Source organism: Oryzias latipes, chromosome 5 (genome assembly GCF_053564925.1).
Source record: "Oryzias latipes strain Hd-rR chromosome 5, Olatipes_Hd-rR_3.1".
Taxonomy (NCBI): Eukaryota; Metazoa; Chordata; class Actinopteri; order Beloniformes; family Adrianichthyidae; genus Oryzias; species Oryzias latipes.
Window position 1 is genome coordinate 13150646 of NC_136241.1, and position 19702 is coordinate 13170347.

General features: G+C 40.4%; 3 protein-coding genes across 3 annotated transcripts; 1 reads left to right on the forward strand and 2 right to left on the reverse strand.

Annotated features, from left to right (window-relative positions):
• The first annotated feature begins 1728 nt into the window (after positions 1–1728).
• slc32a1 (solute carrier family 32 member 1) lies at positions 1729–5906 on the forward strand. Its single transcript, XM_004068693.5, has 2 exons — positions 1729–2796; positions 3543–5906. The coding sequence occupies exons 1-2, from the start codon at positions 2404–2406 to the stop codon at positions 4728–4730; spliced, it is 1581 nt and encodes a 526-aa protein (XP_004068741.1). The 5' UTR covers positions 1729–2403; the 3' UTR covers positions 4731–5906.
• Positions 5907–8846: 2940 nt separating this feature from the next.
• aurka (aurora kinase A) lies at positions 8847–14063 on the reverse strand. Its single transcript, XM_004068694.5, has 9 exons — positions 13710–14063; positions 13330–13398; positions 12475–12820; positions 12359–12395; positions 12076–12267; positions 10168–10306; positions 9719–9867; positions 9462–9636; positions 8847–9322 (listed from the first exon to the last, which is right to left on the reverse strand). Exons 2-9 carry the CDS (start codon positions 13393–13395, stop codon positions 9140–9142), a joined length of 1287 nt encoding a protein of 428 aa, XP_004068742.1. The 5' UTR covers positions 13396–13398; positions 13710–14063; the 3' UTR covers positions 8847–9139.
• A 705-nt stretch (positions 14064–14768) lies between these two features.
• On the reverse strand, positions 14769–19170 carry prelid3b (PRELI domain containing 3). Its single transcript, XM_004068695.5, has 6 exons — positions 18971–19170; positions 17704–17872; positions 16847–16936; positions 16386–16456; positions 16193–16295; positions 14769–15876 (listed from the first exon to the last, which is right to left on the reverse strand). The coding sequence occupies exons 1-6, from the start codon at positions 19000–19002 to the stop codon at positions 15760–15762; spliced, it is 582 nt and encodes a 193-aa protein (XP_004068743.1). The 5' UTR covers positions 19003–19170; the 3' UTR covers positions 14769–15759.
• Between the last annotated feature and the right edge of the window lie 532 nt (positions 19171–19702).

The following is a 19702-nucleotide window of genomic DNA, read 5'->3' on the forward strand; positions in this document are numbered from 1 at the left end:
TTGTAATCTAAAAAATGTGAAAACTTAAACGGTGGCAAAACACGACTGATTATTATTATTATTATTATTATTATTATTATTATTATTATTATTATTATTATTATTATTATTATTATTATTATTATTATTATTTCAGTTGTTGTATGGTGTGCTGGGAAAGAAGGCCTGAGGCTGCTTTAACCTGCTGGCTGCAGTGTCAGGGCTGTTCTTTTCATCTTGCGGCTCACTCCATCAGACAGCGCAGAGCGCAGATCAGAGCAGGTCTGCAGCCCGCTGATAACAGGCTCTGTCATTAACTCTTTCATTCAGGGCACAGAGAGCAACCCTTTTCATTCCCAACATCGAGTACATAGCAAAATAAAATGACGGGGAACACGTACTTACGCACAAAAAAGCACGAAAGCATTTGCGCCTCGGTCTAACGGTTTTACTTGAGGAACAGGCCCGACAGTGTTCGGCCTGCATTCTCGGCGTGTTAGTGAGTGGAATCACTTCGGTGCATATTATTTTCAGTGAACAAATAACAATTGATCAAAAGATACAAAATAAATATAATCGAAAGTTTATTTCAACAGAATTTGGATAAGATCTCTGCGTGCCTTTCATTTAACGTTTGTGATCGGTAAGAAGAAGACTTATATTTTAATGTGAAAATATTTTTTATAAATAAATTACACCTCTTGGATGAGATTGTTTTGGTGGGTTGGAGGCTTGCTGAGATGTCATATCAAAGAAAGCGTCCGATCATGTACCAATCTGTTTAGTTCAATTTCAATAAAATTGCGCAATTTTAATGCACAAAAACGGTGCAGGTTGCTGATGGGAATCCCAGCTATTACGCGCTTTAAACCGACGTGGCATCAGTTCTGTAGTAAGGAACCGTGATACTGTAGCCTGAGGAAACATAGAGCACGGCAGACACAAAGTACTACTGACAAGGCATGCAAACAAGCGGGTTGCATCAGTGTGGCTCTTTGCTTTTTATTCAGTCGTCTGCATCATTAACAGACTGCAATATCAGTGTGTGGCTGAATGCGTCAAGACAAATTCGGAAAAAATTAATTGCCTGAAAACGTATATTAATTCCACGTTTGTTTGCATACGCAAATAGCGCAAATATAAGTAGAAATATGTTTCCGTGCGCTATAACATAATCTTTGTCAAGGTTTCAGCTTTGTCAAATTATAATTATAATCAACATAAATAAATAAAAATAAAAAACAATTCATGTTTGCTTCACTGAAAACACTTTTGTGGGTCAGAATGTCACATCGTGTCCAGGAATGGCCCACTGTCACAGCCATGAATGAGTTCGTCAATGAGCGCCGCGTGAAGGCTAGAGCCGATGCAGCACATGAAGATCAAAATTCTAATTCACTCAAAATAAAAATACCACGCCGTAATTTCTCGAGTGGAACATCTTACCACAATTTACCCACAGTAGAGTGCACAAAAATATTTTATGGTTCTTGAGAAACAACCCCAACGCGCACCCTAAAACCCGATCCACGTCCTTACAGCGGAAATTTCTCAGATACTCCACGTCCTCTTTCCTGAAATGGATAATGGTTTCATTACATTTTTAAACAACAGATCCTTTTGCTCTGGTGTCATATAGTCTGGTCCAAAGCGCTTGTGGTTTGGTCAAACATCAGCCCTCTTTTATATGAGTAAAGTTATGCAAGAATTGAGGCCCCCGGAATGCCATTGGACACCAGGATGAGGCATTATAGATCATGGGTTGGGAAAGGGTAGTTGGGGTACTTCAAGCACCTCCCCTAGAAATGCAGCAAATCTCTCTCGGTTTTTCTTTTTTTCTGATGAGGCCCTGGCAGGGCTGGAGACATGCTTTGTATTGGCAGGCTGATGAGGACACTTGTCCCCTCCCTGCTTCCACACCTCCCTCCCCGCCGTGCGCCACGGTACCGCATTGGCATTAGTGAAGCATCTGAACACCGACAAGGAACTTCAGGGAAACGCTTCTAGATATCATCCACCTTGGAGGAAAAACGAAGAAAAGAAAAAAGGCGCGCGGCCCTATAGGAACCCGCTGCCCGCCTTTTCGCCGTGCGTAAAGCTTTTGCGCACACCGCTGCGTCGCTTCGGAGTCTGAACGGAAGCGCTTCTCCTCGAGCATCAGAGCGCAGTCAGGATGCGAAACGGGAGCATCGACGTCTGAAGGTGACATGAACCTGAGGAGAATCCAGAGCAGCGGACGCACATCCAACAAAAATTGGAGATAGCAACTGAAAACCATCTGTGTCTTGAACCAACAATTGTGCTCGTTTTGGTGGCTTCTTTTCACGCACAGAACAAGGAGCTGTGTTCCAAAGTAGCCTCGTTTTTTACTGACTGGATCAATTCATCGACCAGAAGACCGTAAAGAATCGACAGAAGACCGAAATGGCGACGTTAATCAGAGGCAAGCTCTCTAATAAACTGACGAACGCAGCCAATGCTGTGTCCAACAAATCCCAGGCAAAGGTGAGCGGCATGTTCGCCAGGATGGGCTTTCAGGCCGCCACCGACGAAGAGGCTCTGGGCTTCGTTGCCTGCGATGACCTGGACTACGACCACCGACAAGGCATGCAGATGGACATTTTGACATCGGATGAGGTTGGAGGAGAAGGGAGCGGAGACGGGGACGCACTGGAGGGGGACAGCCACTATCAGAGGGATGGCACCGGTCCTCCAAACTCTGCCTCAAAGGACGGAGGACTGCCCAACGAGCTGACCGAAGTCAAACCAAAAATCACTGCATGGGAGGCGGGCTGGAACGTCACGAACGCAATCCAGGTAAAGAGGCACAGGAAAAGCGCTCGGTTCTAATTGGCTGGTGAGCCACAGCAACTGTGACAGTTGTGATCCATGCATGAAAATGCTTTGTTAATAAAATATACAAATGCTTATCATCCGCTTGTGGTTTTAAAGATTTTTAAACAAATTAATTCTATATGAATTAACATAAAACTGCATTTTTTAACTACCAAAAAGGGAGTCTGGTGCTCTTTGCGCCTTTCTCCCACCGTCTCGCATCGACGATTTCTCTACATTAAATGAAACCAAAATTTCCACTTGTTTTTGGAGCTAAATTGTACCCCTTTATAGCACCTAAGTTTGTAAAAGTATATTTAATAAAACTCTTGTGAAGCTCTTTTTTGTGCTCGTGATCATGCGCCTGGGAATTGAGTCCTTTTTCAAAGCTGTTTCCTGCTGTGAAACTGCGTCTGAATGCGACAAAGATCTCTCCACGCAGCTCGTTTTTATGTCTGAGCGGAGCTGCGGTCACGGCAGCCGCTATGACGTCAAAGCGTGTCTCCTCTGAGCCGTGATGATGTCAGAGACGCGTGGATGCGCTCAGAGCCAAGTGGAAAACCCACAACATGAAAAAATGGTAGAAAAGGAGCACCGAGCAACCCCACACCAAGTGGATGCTCAAATACAGATACAATAATAAAAAAAGAAACATTTGTAGTATTATATTGATGTAAAAAACAACCTGACATGAACAAAATGTTTGGTCCTTCTTTTTCTCCTTTTAGGGCATGTTTGTCCTCGGGTTGCCCTACGCCATCTTGCACGGAGGATACCTCGGACTGTTTCTCATTATTTTTGCCGCTGTTGTGTGTTGTTACACCGGGAAAATCCTCATCGCCTGCTTGTACGAGGAGGACGAAGACGGGCAGCTCGTCCGTGTGAGGGACTCTTATGTGGACATTGCCAACGCTTGCTGCGCGCCCAGATTCCCGACTTTAGGTGGCCATATCGTGAATGTAGCCCAAATCATCGAGCTTGTGATGACGTGCATCCTGTACGTGGTGGTCAGCGGTAATCTCATGTACAACAGCTTCCCAAACATGCCGATCTCGCAGAAGTCGTGGGCCATCATCGCCACCGTCGCTCTCCTCCCGTGCGCCTTCCTCAAGAACCTGAAAGCCGTCTCCAAGTTCAGCCTGCTGTGCACGCTGGCCCACTTTGTCATTAACGTGCTGGTGGTGGCCTACTGCCTCTCGAGGGCGAGAGACTGGGCCTGGGACAAGGTCAAGTTTTACATCGACGTCAAGAAGTTCCCCATCTCCATTGGGATTATCGTGTTCAGCTACACCTCGCAGATCTTCCTGCCGTCTCTGGAGGGGAACATGCAGAAACCCAGCGAGTTCCACTGCATGATGAAATGGACTCACATCGCTGCCTGCATCCTCAAGGGCCTCTTCGCCTTAGTGGCCTACTTGACCTGGGCCGACGAGACCAAGGAGGTGATCACAGACAACCTGCCCCCGGGAATCCGCGCCGTCGTCAACCTTTTCCTTGTGGCCAAAGCTTTGCTCTCCTATCCGCTGCCATTTTTCGCTGCCGTTGAGGTATTTGAGAAAACATTTTTTCATGATGGGGGACGTGCGTTCTTTCCAGACTGCTACGGAGGCGATGGACGCCTAAAATCGTGGGGACTGACCCTCCGATGTAGTCTTGTTGTGTTCACCTTGCTCATGGCCATCTACGTGCCGCATTTCGCCCTTCTCATGGGCCTCACAGGCAGTCTGACCGGCGCAGGCCTCTGCTTTCTGCTTCCAAGTATCTTCCACCTCAAGCTTTTATGGAGAAAGCTGCTATGGCACCAGGTTTTCTTCGACGTGTCCATCTTTGTAATAGGCGGTATATGCAGCATATCTGGCTTCATCCATTCAGTTGAGGGGCTCATAGAGGCTTTCAAATACAACATAGAAGAATAGATGCAAGTCATCGACGGAACTAGGTGTTAAGTGCTAATCACCATTTAGTGAAAACATTAAAAGACAGGTACGCGGCAAACGCTGCCCCCCCCCCCCCTCACCCCGCTTAACTCATGCGTCAAAGCGCGCACGGAGCTCGCGTTTGCACTCATGCACTATCGTAAAAATTCACACTCAAACGTGGCGGCACTTATGGAATTTCAAACATCAACAGAGCACCATACAGACAAAACGTGTTGTAAAAAAATATGCGAGTTAAAAGAAAAAAACTTTTTTTTTTCAGTGGAGTGACCGTTTACAATGTAGAAGAAATTGCAAAAAGGGCATTTTGCCTTTTCGTGGATCTTTGTGGTGCCTCCCCACCAGAGACTTCATGAGTTTGTGATGGTTGGACACACTATGATTTAATGATGATGATCAGAAAAGCTTGTGTTGAGGGTAGACTAAGGGATAAAAAAAATCGCACGTTAATCGTCCCAAAGACTTGAAAATTGGTGTTAAAACCACAAACCAACAAAAGAAAACGGTATAAAACAATGGGATAAAAAGCAGTGAAATTTGGATGCGATTAAAGTCACCCCCTCCCCAAAAAAAAAATTAAAGATTTGTTAGAAGAGAGACATTTGGGTATTTTTTAATGAAGTGGAAAAACACCAGAACATAGCAGCTATACAAACTATGCATTGAATGTATGATATCTCAAGCAGAATTTAGTAGAAACAATAAAACACAACGCACATTTTGGTTCAGATGTGTGAACGCTTTCATATAGGCTTTTTTATTTATTTTATTTTATTTTTTAGCTATAACCCCCACTCCCCCACATAGTCCAAATTCTGTCCAGATATGGACCAAAATATGAACTATTATACTCCCAATTTACCAGGATGGATTCAGAACCACGTGACCAGCTTTTCAACCAACATGAGAGACTCTCTTCTAGAAAATTCGGTGTCTGAATAGGAAAAAAAGGTAAGATTACTCAAGTGGAAAATTGCGCATTCAGACATTTTTCATTCTGTGCAATCCAACGGGTTCTGTGGAAATGTCAAAACCGTAAGTGTAGTGTGTTCTTGTGGTTTCAAAAAGATGGAATGTATATCTCAAACTCGTTATTATATATCGTGAAATTAATATTAAAGAATAAAGAATTAAGTGAAATTATATTGTAAAAAATGTGTGTGGTTTTATGTAAAACGAAAAAAAGAGAAAAAACCAAGGGAAAGATGGTGTATTTTCCTCCCCCTCTATAATAAAAGACAGAAAAAATACAGTCGCGTTTCTTTTTCAGTAGAACTGGAGGCCAAATTAAAACAAGCAGGAAAAAGAGAAATGTGTTTTTGTGGGAGAGAACAGTTTGTTTCATCTAGATTTGCTTTTTTCTATGGGCAGATTGTCTGCTGTGGGCGCGCAGGCATCAGGCCTTCTGGTCAGACCTGTTCATCCACTGTTGATTTGTTCCCCTCTTCCTGCGCACGCGGCCAACATCTGGATTCATTCCCAGCGGCCTTCTCTTGGGATTAACTCCAGCTGCTGCACAATCAGTCAAACATCATACTGCAGATTTGTGAGAAAAATAAATTCATATCTGGAGTTCAGGAGTGTTGGAAGAAACCTCAAAACCCAATTCAAAAGATTTGTAAACAAGAAAAGTGAAAATTTTCTTTTGTAGTTAGTTTTTTTTCAGCCCATAATTCTAATTAATATTGACAAACAGTTTTAAAGCACAAAGAAGGTTTTGGTACCTGCATCATCACAATCCTTGCATTTTTCACTGGACGTGACTGTTGGGAGCCACCTAGTGGCAGAGTTATCTAACTGCATTTTAAGAGAAACATGTTCAATCTGGCCAACCTTTATTACAGTAAAGAATCTTACTTTTTAAAATTATTTCTAATTTATAAGAAAAAAATACATTATATTGTGATCTGTTTATACTGGCTCTAGTCTCAAAATGTTCCCAACAATATTAATGGAATTCCACATCTGTGTAATTGTAATACCAACAGCTGCAAAAACAGAGACACAACGTTAGAGACACAAATGTTAGAGCCGCAGTTTATCAGCTGTGAAACAGACAGCACAAAATTTAAGGACATTTGAATTGAGTCAATTATACAACCTTATTTCTTTGTAGTAGTGAGGCTTCCTGAGAATTCATTTTATATAATCTATGAATGGTCAGATGATAAATGTGCTATCCTAGGCATTTTAACATTAGGAGTTGGGTCATCTAGACCCACTAGACAGTGCGCTTAACCTTTTTTCTTCAATGATTTGTGATCTTCACTGGTGTCCATGGATTACATGAAATCTTTCCACCTTTATCCACCTTTGTCATGGTAGGGAGAACACGCCAATGTAAGGGTGGGGTCATCTAAAATAGCACAAGGGTTAAAATAATCCCACATTTGGAATAAAATGTGAAAGTATAGCAGAAGAGTTGGGTGTAAGTATATGTGTCAATACATGTTCCAGCCAAATTCTCATGGTAAAGGACAAAAAACTTAATCTGGCATTACCTCTTTTTTGGTAAACTCTTTGGTATAGACCAAAACAAAGAGGTAATGCCAGATTATTTTTGGTATACAGGATTATTGATGCTGCATGGTGGCATAGTGGTTAGCACTCTTGCCTCACTCACAGCAAGAAGGCCCCTGGTTCAAGTCCCGGCTGGGGGACCTGAAACAGAACACCGACCTGAGTGGAGTTTGCATCCAAAAACATGCTTCATAGGTCACTCTAAACTGTCTCTAGGTGAGAATGTGAGAGGCATGGGTGTGTGATTTGTAGCTCTGCGACAGACTGACGATCTGTCCAGGATGTCCCCAGCCTTCGCCCATAAGTGGCTGGGACAGGCTCCAGCAGGCAGCCCCGTGACCCCGAAGGACAAAACAGGTTTAGAAGATAAATGATTGGATTATAGAGGTTTAAATAAAATGATAACTTTAGAGTATTTAACCACATGCCCCAAGAATGTCTCCCTGAGTTGGTTGATGAAAAAAGCAGTTAATGAATTAATAGTTTCACAGGCAGAGGTTAGGAGACATACAGCAGCATCACAACGGGTCTTCTGTTTCCTCAAACATGTCCCATGATCTTATGCACACCGAGTGTTTACATTCCATCGGTGATAAGTCACATCTTCCAGGAGGCCTGGCTGCAAAAACACTGAGCAAAAACACCTCAGTCCTCGCCTGTTCTGTGTCCTTACCCAAGATTAAAAGTAATGGCCTGGATTAAATGAGCAACATGCAAGCATTTCAATGGGTATTGTGGATTTAACAATTTACACTTTGTTAAAGGTCCTACAGAAGTAGTTCTGGTTGGTCAGGTGTCTTAGAGCTCCAATGCTACAAAACTGAGGTAGAGTTGAAACCCCAACCAGATAACTGAATGAAACTGAAGCCAATCAGACACACCAGCAGATTCCTTCACTTTTCATTCCCCCTGCAAGTTCTGTTGGTGTCTGAATAGGGAAGAATATCTGGATCAGAACATCACAACAAAAAAATGTGACAATTATGTGAAAAATTGTCAGGTGTCACTGAAGTGACCAACACATTAATCAACACCTGCATTCAGGAGACACAATAGTCTGCCGTGACCATGACTGACAGGTGGGTTGAAGTTTTTGCAGCACAAAACCTCATTACTTGTAGACAAAATAAAAAAAAGTCCACCAGTAAAGGACAAACTTAACCTCCTTGTGAATGTAGACTGTTTTTGACAAACATTTCAATTTTTGCTACATTTCTTTAAACTCAAATATTCCCCTCAGTATGCACAATATCACGCTACCATTGCCCTCCCTGAAAACAATTTCTGCTTTGTGTTAAAAAAAAAACTAACGAAGTTGTGCAAAAAGTAGTTGATTCAAAAAGTAAAGTCACTGCTATGAATTAAACATGAAAGATTAAATCCAGCTCTTGAATAGTTTTTTAGACAGACAATGCATTTGCAGTGCACCATTTTAATAGATTAGAAAACATTTTATTTGACTAAGACTTGTTTCCTGGTTTAGTGGAATCCTCGTCAGTTCAGGTTGACCCGGCTCATCACTCAGACAGCAGACTGAACTATGAGCAACACAAACAGAATCGCCTTCCACTGATGTGTCATTTAAAGATGGCGCATAAACATTTATTTTTCCATTTTCAACACAAAAAGGTTTCATAAAACTTTCATTATTTAGCAGTAACAGAAAAATATTTACAGGCAAATGAATGCCACTTGAAAGAAAGGAAACGGAATAAAAAGTTAAAATAACCAGAGGTTTCACATGTTTGCAGAACAAAAAAACAAGTGGTTGTTGTGAAGAGGTGGTGGTTGAGAAAAACAAGCACCTGAAAAGAAAAACACTGACAATCTGCTGTTTCGGGATCATTCAGAATCCCGTTTCAGGAGCATCACTGACTCTGCTCTTCATCAGTAAGGGGGGTGGGCTTTCGGGTGGAGTGTTGGAGCAGCCATGGGTGACACAGGACCCCCTGGATGGGCAGCCTGTGCATGGGATTGTGCTTCAGCAGCTTGGCAACCAAGTCTTTAGCTCCATCACTGATAGCAGCATGTGCAGGGTAAGTGTACTCCACCTAGAAGAGGAATGAAGGTTTATTGGTAAGAAACAGAGAAGCTGAATTACTGCTGGAGTAGCTTTGCCTGTAACAAGATCTGGCATTTAAAATACCACACTGAAGCCTCTGAACTTGTGACTGTAGCTGGTAGTCGTACCCTTGAAATACGCCGGTATGTTTCATCGTTGGTTTTCGCTTCAAAGGGGGGTTTTCCAACCAGGAATTCATAGCAAAGGACCCCCAGGCTCCACAAGTCCACCTTTTCATCGTGAGTTTTCCCCTCAATCATCTCTGGAGGTAAGTAGTCGAGGGTTCCACACAGAGTCGACCTCCTGATGAGGAAATAAAAAAACAGATTTGACTATAAAGTACAGGCATGCATAAATACTGCATTCAAATGCAGAATGCTGGTACCTTGATGAAGGCGTGTGAACAGACCAGCCAAAATCAGCTATCTTGAGCTCCCCGTTGGCTCCCAATAACAAGTTTTCAGGCTTGATGTCCCTGTGGATCACCTTCTTTGTGTGGCAGTAGTGGAGGGCATCAGCCAGTTCCATGATGTACTTCAAAGGCAAATAAAACAAAGTCTGAATCGAGTTGGCTGCAAATTTCAATGCATAAAAGTGACAAAAGCAAGACAAATATATGCATTTACAGTACAGACCAAAAGTTTGGACACACCTTCCCATTCAGTAGAATGGGAAGGTGTGTCCATACCTTTGGTCTATATTGTATACGCAATGGTGAAAAAAATGCAACAGCAATTACCGCTTCCGTTTAAACAATGTCATAAACGTATTAAACAATGTTCCAAGTGTTTTCTAAATCTGGGTTGAAGAAAGCTCCTCAGTGGTCACACTCACTGTGGCGCTTCTGTCCTCGGGGAAACTCCCACAGCGCTGCAGCTCGCCGTACAGCTCTCCTTTGGGTGCGAACTCAAGAATGAGGTAAACGCGAGACGCATCGTGGAAGTAGCCGTACAGACGCAGAATGTTAGGGTGCCTGCAGAACACAGAAGAGAATAAAAATTAAAAAAGATACAGAACAAGATTAAGCAAATATTCCGGCAGAGATAAAGTAAAATGAAATCTTCTAAATACCTCAGAGAAACTAAGGGGGGAGCTTGAAGTTTATAAGACAGAAAAAAGGGAATCAGGTAATTTTTTTGTATTTTTTCTGGAAATAAAACTTTTGACCAAAGTGTAGAAATAAATCGTTTTTATAAAAGTTCCACGTTTGAGTTTATAGATCTGCATTAAAACAAATGATCTACGTCTTAAACATGCTTATTCACAACAACATAATCTCATTGTGACATTTACTGCTCTGCACTGTTGATTTAAAGACCCACTCCAATAAAAAAAATCATGCTTTTTAACATGTTCTTGTAGGATTCTTCTCATGTTGGAGAACATATATTCAGGAAGTTGGAAAGAAAACTGAATTCCTGAGCATTTCTTTTTTCAGGTGCAGCAAAAAAACTCAGTTGTGACGCAGCAACTGAAATGGGTTTTTACCAGTCTACTTGTTCACTCCATTCTGATGCATCCGCTTGCAGACAAATGGATACATTACCGTCTTCCTTTTCCTCCTCTGAGCTGGATCCTGCTTACAGCTGGATGGCTCTGATTTTCAGGGATTGTACACTTTTTTTTTTTAGCAATGCTTTATCCATAACTTTTCACAGAATTTCCAAAACTAAAAATAAACACATTTCGGTAACTATTGCAGTCGGTGCCGCCAACTCAAACCAAGAACACACATGGATACATCCAAGTTCTCCTGCCTTGCTGTTAAAATTGCAGCCTTCAGCTTCACATGGAAGCAAAGTCCGGCAGGGACCGTCAATGAAGTACACGAAAACGACCCCGAAAATCAATTTCTCACAACTCACCCTCAATAATCTCAAAAACATCACAAGAACACATTATTGTTTAAACAACCTTCACTAAAATCCCTAATGTCAGTCGTAGACGCGTCCTTAGCTCCTCGCTTTAGGACTACAACTGTTATACCAGTAGTTCAGAAAAATATTAAGAGCAAATTCTGAAACAAAACTCATAGCAAAAATCATAAGAATTATGGTGAAGTCGACCACACCCACAACGGGAGCCTCCAGCAGGTCAACCACGGGCTTTGCGCCTATTATTGTCGTTGAGATTGACTCAAACAAAAGAAACAAACAGTTCCTACTGGTTAATATTTGAAACTTACCCAACATTTTGCTTTGTAACATTTGTGAATAAGTAGGAAGAAGAAAACAGACTGGTGATATTGTGACAAACACAAACAGATCATGTCTATGAGACTTTTTCTACTTCTAATTGCAGCTCATCCTATAGTTTTCATGAGCAGATGAGGTTAGAGCCCGGGCTGCTTAGACTTCTTTGCTTATGTAGAACAAAAAGCACGAAAAGACTTGGAACGAAGATCTCCTGTTTTTTTTTTTTTTAAATCTAACAAGCTTCCATAGTAACGCCATCATAACCCATTTTAAAAAGTTCTCTCTCAAAGTCGGAATCTCCTGAATGAGTAGTATTGGATTTTGCGTCACCCCCACATTGTATAAGCTTTCTCTATAAACAGTTATGTAAATGACAGCAATATTGTTTTTGCAATTTTGACTGTGAATCTGTTTGCTGTACTGGAGTTTGTCAGTCAATGATTGTAAGGTACAAACACTAGATGGGATCAGCCCCAAAATCATAATCAGGTTGAGATTTGTGTCTGCAAATACTTGTTTGGGATGAGATCAGGTTAGCCAGAATTACCTGAGATGTGACTGGATTTCCACCTCTCGTCTCAACTGATGCTCCACCCCAGCCCTCTCCAGTTGCTTCTTGAAAAGAACCTTCAGAGCCAAGATGAACTTGGTCTGTCGCTCTCGGGCGAGGTAGACGTTGCCGAACTTTCCCTTTCCTAAAGGACGACCAATGTCAAAGTCTTCTAGGCTCCATCGCTTCCTGTATGAGCACAACAGTCTGGTTACAGCCTTCCAGAGAACATTTTCAGGCTTATACATGCATGATAAAAAATAGTCTGTACTTGACATACTTGGATGTAGAGCCCTGCTCAGTTCTTGAGAGCTTGCCTGATAAAATATAATATATATGTATAAATAACTTATTTTTAAACGTGAGAAATGTGTTTAATTCAGTGGCATAACCTACTCTGTTGCTTGTCTGCTTTTATGGGTTCCGACGGTGGCTTGGCCAAATCTGGATTTGCACCGAGAACCTGAGTCTTTGGTTGGTTTTGCTGGGACGTAGGTTTAGACGGTGGAGCATGATGTGCATTCAGAGTAGCTGGATTCACATTCTGATCGCCAGAATGTGAGGACTTGTTGGTAAAAGCGACTTGAGATACCGGTTTCTGATGACTAACAGGTCGCTGGATACGCTGAGGTCCATTTGACACACTGAGAACTCGCTGATGCGAGGTGGGTGTGACTATTGCCTTGGGAACCATTTGATGCTGTTGAGACACAGGAATTCGTCGTGGTCCATCACTGCCGGACTGCAATTAAGAGACCAGCAAATAGAAATTTTAACATTTAATTCAAGGAAATGCAGCTTTACATATTGCTACATCAGTATTACTTTCTAACCTATATTACCATTAGGGGTTGTAGATTCATAGTTCATTCTTGTTTGATTTGAATGATTCGATCTGTTTCACTGACCTACAATGGATCCCAGACATCTTTAACCAAAATTCAACCAGTGTGACTCAGAGATACACATAAAAATAATATATATGGAACAGTATTAGAAGGTTCTATCACACCGTATAATCATGTTTTTGCTAAATCCAAAGTGTTTCCACACATTTTGTAATGATGGCTTGATCACGTGCGTTGTCCGCTGTGATGTCACTTGGTCATTTATATTTCTCAATCCAAATGGTATTTTCCAACATTGAATATAAATCAATCCCTAATTACTATACTATATATGAAAATGCAGTGAAGGGCATAAAAAAGTTAGACATTTAAACTTAAAAAAAGAAAATCAGTCTGACTTCACCTGCTTTATTTCAGGCTTTTGCAGTTTCACACTCTTTGTCACCTTGAGTGAGGGAGAAGGATCCATTTCCTGAAGGAAAAAGTTTATATTATTATAAGTATATAATTCAAATAGCGTATCAGATGAAAACACGAGGAAATTATAGGCTTAGGTCCGCAATGCTAACTGTAGTACTTACACAGACAATGATCAAATATAATCTTAGTGAACAAACTATGCACGTAAAGGTAAAACATTTATAAAAGTAAATACTTTAAGTCAAGTTAAAAGAGCTGATGTTCTCTTCTCCAGAGGCTAGCTAACGTTAATGAACAAGTGCTTCTGTTAGCTTAGCAACTATCATACAAACTATTTTTAATGCAACGTCTGACATAACTTACCCAAATGTACTACTGCACAATGATATACAGCAACCACGGCACGTTAAAATATCCAGAATTAATCAGTCCAATACATTCAAGAAGAAAAAAACCATGCCCACGTAGATGCTACGAAAGCTAGCTAACGAAAGATAATTCCTTTTGTCTAAATATAAACGCAAAGTCCAGTGAAACGTTACGAACAGACAACTTGTTTGGACTGAAAGCAAATAAATATATGCGGCAAAACTAGTTCAAAACACCTAAAAGGTTTAAACTACAGAGATGTCTGTGACCACACGATTCTTTTCCTGAAACGCTGATTAGAAATTTCAAACGTCCCTGTTTTAACCTTTAAAAAAAATCAGCTGGTCTGATTGGCTGACAGAATGCCCAATTTCGGTTTCCTATTGGCTAATACAATGTATCGAATGGGCGGCAGGAACGTCATGGGTAATTGGAGTTCCAAAGCACTAGATGGCAGAGCGCAGGTTCAGTTCGGTCAGTTTAAACAATTTACGAAAACAAACAAATAAACGCAAAAAAGATAAAATTAAAACTATCTCAAAACGGTAATAGCTATTTAGAAAGAAAAAAACACGAGGGGAGAAGTTTAACAGACCAAAGTAAATGGTTGGTCAAGCTCATTCTGCGCCAAAAAAAAGGGAGGGGGGGGGGGGGTTATAATTCAACACCCGTCCAAGGTTTTCTTTGGTTACTCACATAAAATTGATTAGGATAATGATGACGCATGGGCTAACTAAATACTTTTTTATTTTGTTTTTTAAGACACTTGCGGCCCCTTGTGTTTATAATGAGTAACTACATCTCCCCCATTCTTGAGGCCTTCAGATGAACGAATATAATTTGATTTTTAATTCAAAAGTACCCAACTAGCTCACAAAAATTAGTTTAGTCTCTATTAGTTTAGTCTCTCTTTTCCATAATAGAAAACGTCTTTCAATAAGTGGTTAAAATTTTTAGTCCCAAGTGTTTGTTTTCTCAGTTATATTTTATTATGAAAATATTTAAAGCAAAACCCACAGAACTCTCATGGAAAATAAAATATTGAGGGGAAGCTTTTAAGTTAAAATATTTTACTTTTATTCTTATATTCATTTTTTTTCTCCTGTTCACAGGTAACATTTCTTTAGTTGTACATTCTTTTTTGATGTAAAGACTAGCAAGAAATAAACAGTTTTTCTAAATAAATACATTCTTTAAAGTTTTAGAAATATTGTATCAAAGAAGGCGTCTACAATACCATAGAACAGTTCATACAGTTACAGCGGCTTCATTGTGCAGCACCTGCAGCGACCTTTAAACTGAAAGACCGCCGACTGGATGTTAAACGTTCAATTTCTGCATTTAACTTAAAGTTGACAGACGACACATTTACATTGACAGAAAGGCAGAATCTGACAAGGTCTTACTATAAAAATATAAATATGGCGAGAACATTGATCCCTTCTTTTAACTTAAATAATACAATAAGTCTTTATACAACAGTACATTCATTCAGGCTTTGCCTAAAAAACAAAAATAAAGAGACAGTGTTGGTATTGCTGAGGTCCCGCAGAGAAACATTACAGAAATAGTTCTAATAAAGAAATCAAACTGGCCCTGAAAGTTCGGATCGCTTAGATAGATGGAGTAGAGTTCTCCACCTGTTTCCTTTGAACTGCTTACATTTATACATCTACCTTCCTAAGTTAGTGTGAGTGCAGTCGGCTGTGTTGAGGAACAGTTTTTTTTTTTTTTTTAACAGAACATGAGATCTGAAAGTACAACCGTCTCAACTTTGGCACTTTTCTTCCATATCTGGTGCCTTTAAAGTCAAACTCTGAGCACACAAAGACAGGTAGTGTTTCCATCTTTCCTGAGCGCGTCACATCCACTTGATCCTAAAATCACTGTCATCTCACTGAATAGATAGAATATAGATGGCAAAGTGTGCCGCTCGAGTAATACAGAAAACCAAGAGCACCAGAGCAGCCCAACGAAGGACTGGTTGTATAGATAAGCAGTGCAACTTAGACGGAACTAACAAAAACAAAACAGGAAGTGTGTGTCATTTCTCTGTGACTGCTGCAGCCATCGGGGCCCGTAAGGTCCCACGCGCTGTGGCTGCCAGCTCCTCGATCTCTGCATTGAGTTGCCTGATCACCCACTCCATGGCTTCACGGCCCTAGATGAGAAAAAAAAAATAAAGAGTTCACTGATGACAGAAGCAGAAGAAATGATGAGATAAAGTAGAGGAAAAGACAAAACTCTGTCCTCTCCTTTGACCTTTTAAAAAATGTTTCTATGTCTGCAACAGTCTCAGTACAGTTTTATAAAATTATTTTGTTGTAAAGATCATCCGTCCCATTAAAGTCTATTCAAATTGTATACAACAAAAGTTCATTGATCATTTATCTGACTTCTAGCAACATAATTAGGTAAAAAGTTATTAATTGTAGTTGGACTAAACTAATGATGAGGTGTTTGAAAGAGAGGCTTACCTTTCCAGCATTATTAGAGATGGTACTGGCCATAACTCCTTCCAGGTAACTGCTAAGGCTAACCCCTTTCACAGAAATGATGGCTTCTTGAGTCAGTATTGTTCTACACAGAGCAGGGTTTGGAAAGAAATCACACGTTAGCAACCTGACAATTTTACAAATAAAACTGTATAAAAAAAAAACAACAACATACTTCTCTGGATCTTCTGGATGTGGTTTGTAGGTTAACCGCTCATCCACAGACACCATGTTTGTGAACGTTATCTAAAACCAAAAATAGTACAGATAATTAGTTAGCATGCAGGACTACAGTATTATACATCAGGCGAAATATCAATCCCTGAAATGAGGACAACCACACCAGTCTGAAGCAGCAATGTCAAAACTACACAAGCAAGACTTCACCTTGATTACAGCTTTTCACTGATTCACCTTAAATTTGGATGTGAAATCACACAAACTCACTTAAAGCTTTTTTTTTAACTTGGTGTGGTTGTTCAGGATCGACAAACCCAGAATAAAACACATCTGCCATTTTCATCCGAATAAAACCTTTAGTGAACATTTAAAAAGTTTTTAAAATCTGTGTCATAAAAACAACCAGGCAGCAAGTATTTGCTCTACCTTTCCTCTGAAAAGACCGTCTTTACTCACATTTGCAGATTGAAGTTCAAAAGTTTTCTCTTTGGGGTCCACCACAGAGTTTTCCTGAATGTAGGTGTATGTCCTTGAACTTCCGATGAGCTGTCAGCAGATCAAGAAAGGGTTCACGATCAACAGAAGAGACACTCTTACAGGACATTTTTGAGGCATCATCTGATCCTCAGAGTGTGCAGAAAGTATAACGCTTTGTTTTTCAAGTTTGACCAGAACATTTTTGTTTTAGGCGCAGCTCCTGACAGAGTTTCATGCCATCCTTTTGTCTCAACACCAGCCTCAGGGTCTCTGAAACAATCTCACTGAAAAAGATGCTGTCGTAAAGTTTTGTAGCATCCCCGTCTTCATATCTAAAAAGCAAAGGAATTGAATACTACACATTTACAAAAGACCACTTGGCAAGGATTGTAATTTTCTGCAGCATTATCAGGGTTCTAGTCAATGCAGCATGAAAGGACATGTTGCATAATTTCAATGGCCTTGGGCCTTTGGTTGTAAGTGACCTGACACCCAGATGGAAAGTTACATCACACAGCGTCATGGATTACATCTGACACCGTGGACTTGCACGATATGTCCTGTGGAGCACGAGCTATGGCACACTGCCCTGAACTCGTCCCCGGCTGCAGTCAGCAATCAGGACTGCCCGACAGAAACAACCTCACATGCTGAAGACAGGTTTGTCCTCAACGGAAAGCTGTGGTGTATTTCAGGCTACATGTGGATTTTTCCATTGCGTTGATGTCTGACTTGGAAAATATTTCATCTGCCTTTTTCTTCTTTTTAAAAAAACAACCATAAACCAGAGCTGGACACATACAGTTCATAAAGACCAAAAAGGTTTGGACACTTACAGATTTCACTATGGATGGAAGACCCCACTCTGTGCTGAGAAGTCTTTTACTGTGGAGGCGACCCCGGTGGTCCACGCGTCTGTCTAGAACATCCACTCCAATCACACTTGGGTTCATGGGGTTGGGATACTTCTGCATTGCAGCCTTGGTCACCGTTTCCCAAGGATGGCTGCAAGGGTGGCAAACAAAAAAACACTTTTTAAATAATATGACAAAAATCATAGTGTGCAAAAAATTGCCAAGACATTTGTATTAAACAATAGAATTTCTGTTTGTTTTATTATCATTCTATGGTGGCTATAGTTGCAGATTAGTTGTTTGATCTATGGTCTCATGACTGCACGTGATTGGATGTCCTTGGGTGGACTGATCCACACAGACTGACTCATTTACTGGAATGTGTGTAACTCTAAAAGCACAGAGACTGCATATGCTAAATAGGAATGTGAGAACATTTTGTTTTTGTTTGTGGATGAATGAACAGATAGGCGTGTTTTTTGTGTCATAAAAAAGTATCACAATTTCTATAAAAATCAATAACTTCACATGTAGCAGATGCTGTTAGAATTTTTTTTATATATATATATATATATATATATATATATATATATATATATATATATATATATATATATATATATATATATATATATATATATATATATATATATATATATCAACTGATTTTAAATCAACTGATTTTAACCCTTTTTTAAATAAATAAAGCTGTTCTTTTAAACTAGGGCAACAAATGACTGTTCTTTCCCATTAAAAAATAATAAAATATACTATTATAAGTTCCAAGCCAAAGCCGCGCGAAACCCAGTCTTGAACAGTTGCCATGGTAACGCGTGAGCACGCTGTCCATGACGGAGTGACGACGGAATGTGGAGGAAAGGTCGCGTGCAGGGGCTGGACTCTACCGGCAGATTGCGTAATGTACAAAACAAGCAAATATTAGAAAATTCAGCAAATTTTAGTCTCAATTGCGTCTATTCTTTTTGTTTTTTAATTGTAGTTATTTAGATTCTTACTGTGAAAAAAACGAGAAAGAAACATAGAGAAAGAGGGAAAACTGTCGTTACAGAAAAGGAATTGATTGATAGGACGTGAAGCATAAGGCTTTAAGGTCGCCTTGTGGCGTTTAGATCAGAGCTTACATTCAGCTGTCCTGGATAAAATGTAAAGCCTGATCGATGCAAGGACTTAAGTTAAAAAGCCCGACCCAGACCAACCCAGAATGAAATCCCTTTAAACTTGTACTCACTTAAATACGTGTTCGGAGGTCCAAACCTTCATTATTTTAGTCGGTGACCGGTCCAGGCGAGAACAGCAGCGAGGGGACTGTAAAAGCCGGTCACGGATATCCGAACCACGGTAACACGTTTATCCAGCCGCAGTAACCTCGCCTCCGTACTTGAAGGAGTCACATGACGAGCCTGTTACGCACTTCCGCCTGTCAGACACAGACCACGTGACACCACCCCACAGCGGCAACGCTTTAAACTACTCAATTCTCTGATTTATTATTATCATTAGTATAACGTAATAATGTTTAACCTTAAACGGTTTGGGTAATGTAAGGACACCACGTAGACTCGATAGGATGAAGTTAACCTTTCTCGTTCAGTTCAATGACAGTTACAGAATGTCCCTGGCTGGTGCAGCAGGATCAAGTCTCAAGTCAAATCCTTCACTCTAAACCAAATACAGCACCGACAGCGGGGCATTTAGCTTCACTTTGGTCTAATCGCTAATGTTTTAGATTGTTTTAGACTAAACCTTGCCATCTATTGTAAAAATTGATAAATTACTGTTAAAATTATATAATTTGAAAGAGTTTCGTTCTTGCTCTATGACCCTGAATTATTTTTAAATCATAAACTAGATAGTTCCCGTTACCAAAAAGTAGTCTATAATATTTAGTTGGTGGTAGCCTGCACTTCCTACACTGTCTAGTATACCCGCCATACTTATACTCAAGCATACTTAATAAAAT

Bases quoted from the DNA above. Each gene is read 5' to 3' on its own strand.
- prelid3b (XM_004068695.5), bottom strand. From the start codon at position 19,002: ATGAAGGTTTGGACCTCCGAACACGTATTTAA. The intron at 16,457-16,846 runs GTGAGTAAAGAC...TTTTGGTTTTAG, and splicing joins TTGAACTTCAATCTGCAAAT to ATAACGTTCACAAACATGGT. The intron at 16,296-16,385 runs GTATGTTGTTGT...TGCTCTGTGTAG, and splicing joins CATCCAGAAGATCCAGAGAA to AACAATACTGACTCAAGAAG.
- aurka (XM_004068694.5), bottom strand. From the start codon at position 13,395: ATGGATCCTTCTCCCTCACTCAAGGTGACAAAGAGTGTGAAACTGCAA. The intron at 12,268-12,358 runs GTATGTCAAGTA...GTGCTCATACAG, and splicing joins GAGCAGGGCTCTACATCCAA to GAAGCGATGGAGCCTAGAAG. The intron at 10,307-12,075 runs GTAATTCTGGCT...TGTGTTCTGCAG, and splicing joins GAAATCCAGTCACATCTCAG to GCACCCTAACATTCTGCGTC.
- slc32a1 (XM_004068693.5), top strand. From the start codon at position 2,404: ATGGCGACGTTAATCAGAGGCAAGCTCTCTAATAAACTGACGAACGCA. The intron at 2,797-3,542 runs GTAAAGAGGCAC...TTCTCCTTTTAG, and splicing joins ACGTCACGAACGCAATCCAG to GGCATGTTTGTCCTCGGGTT.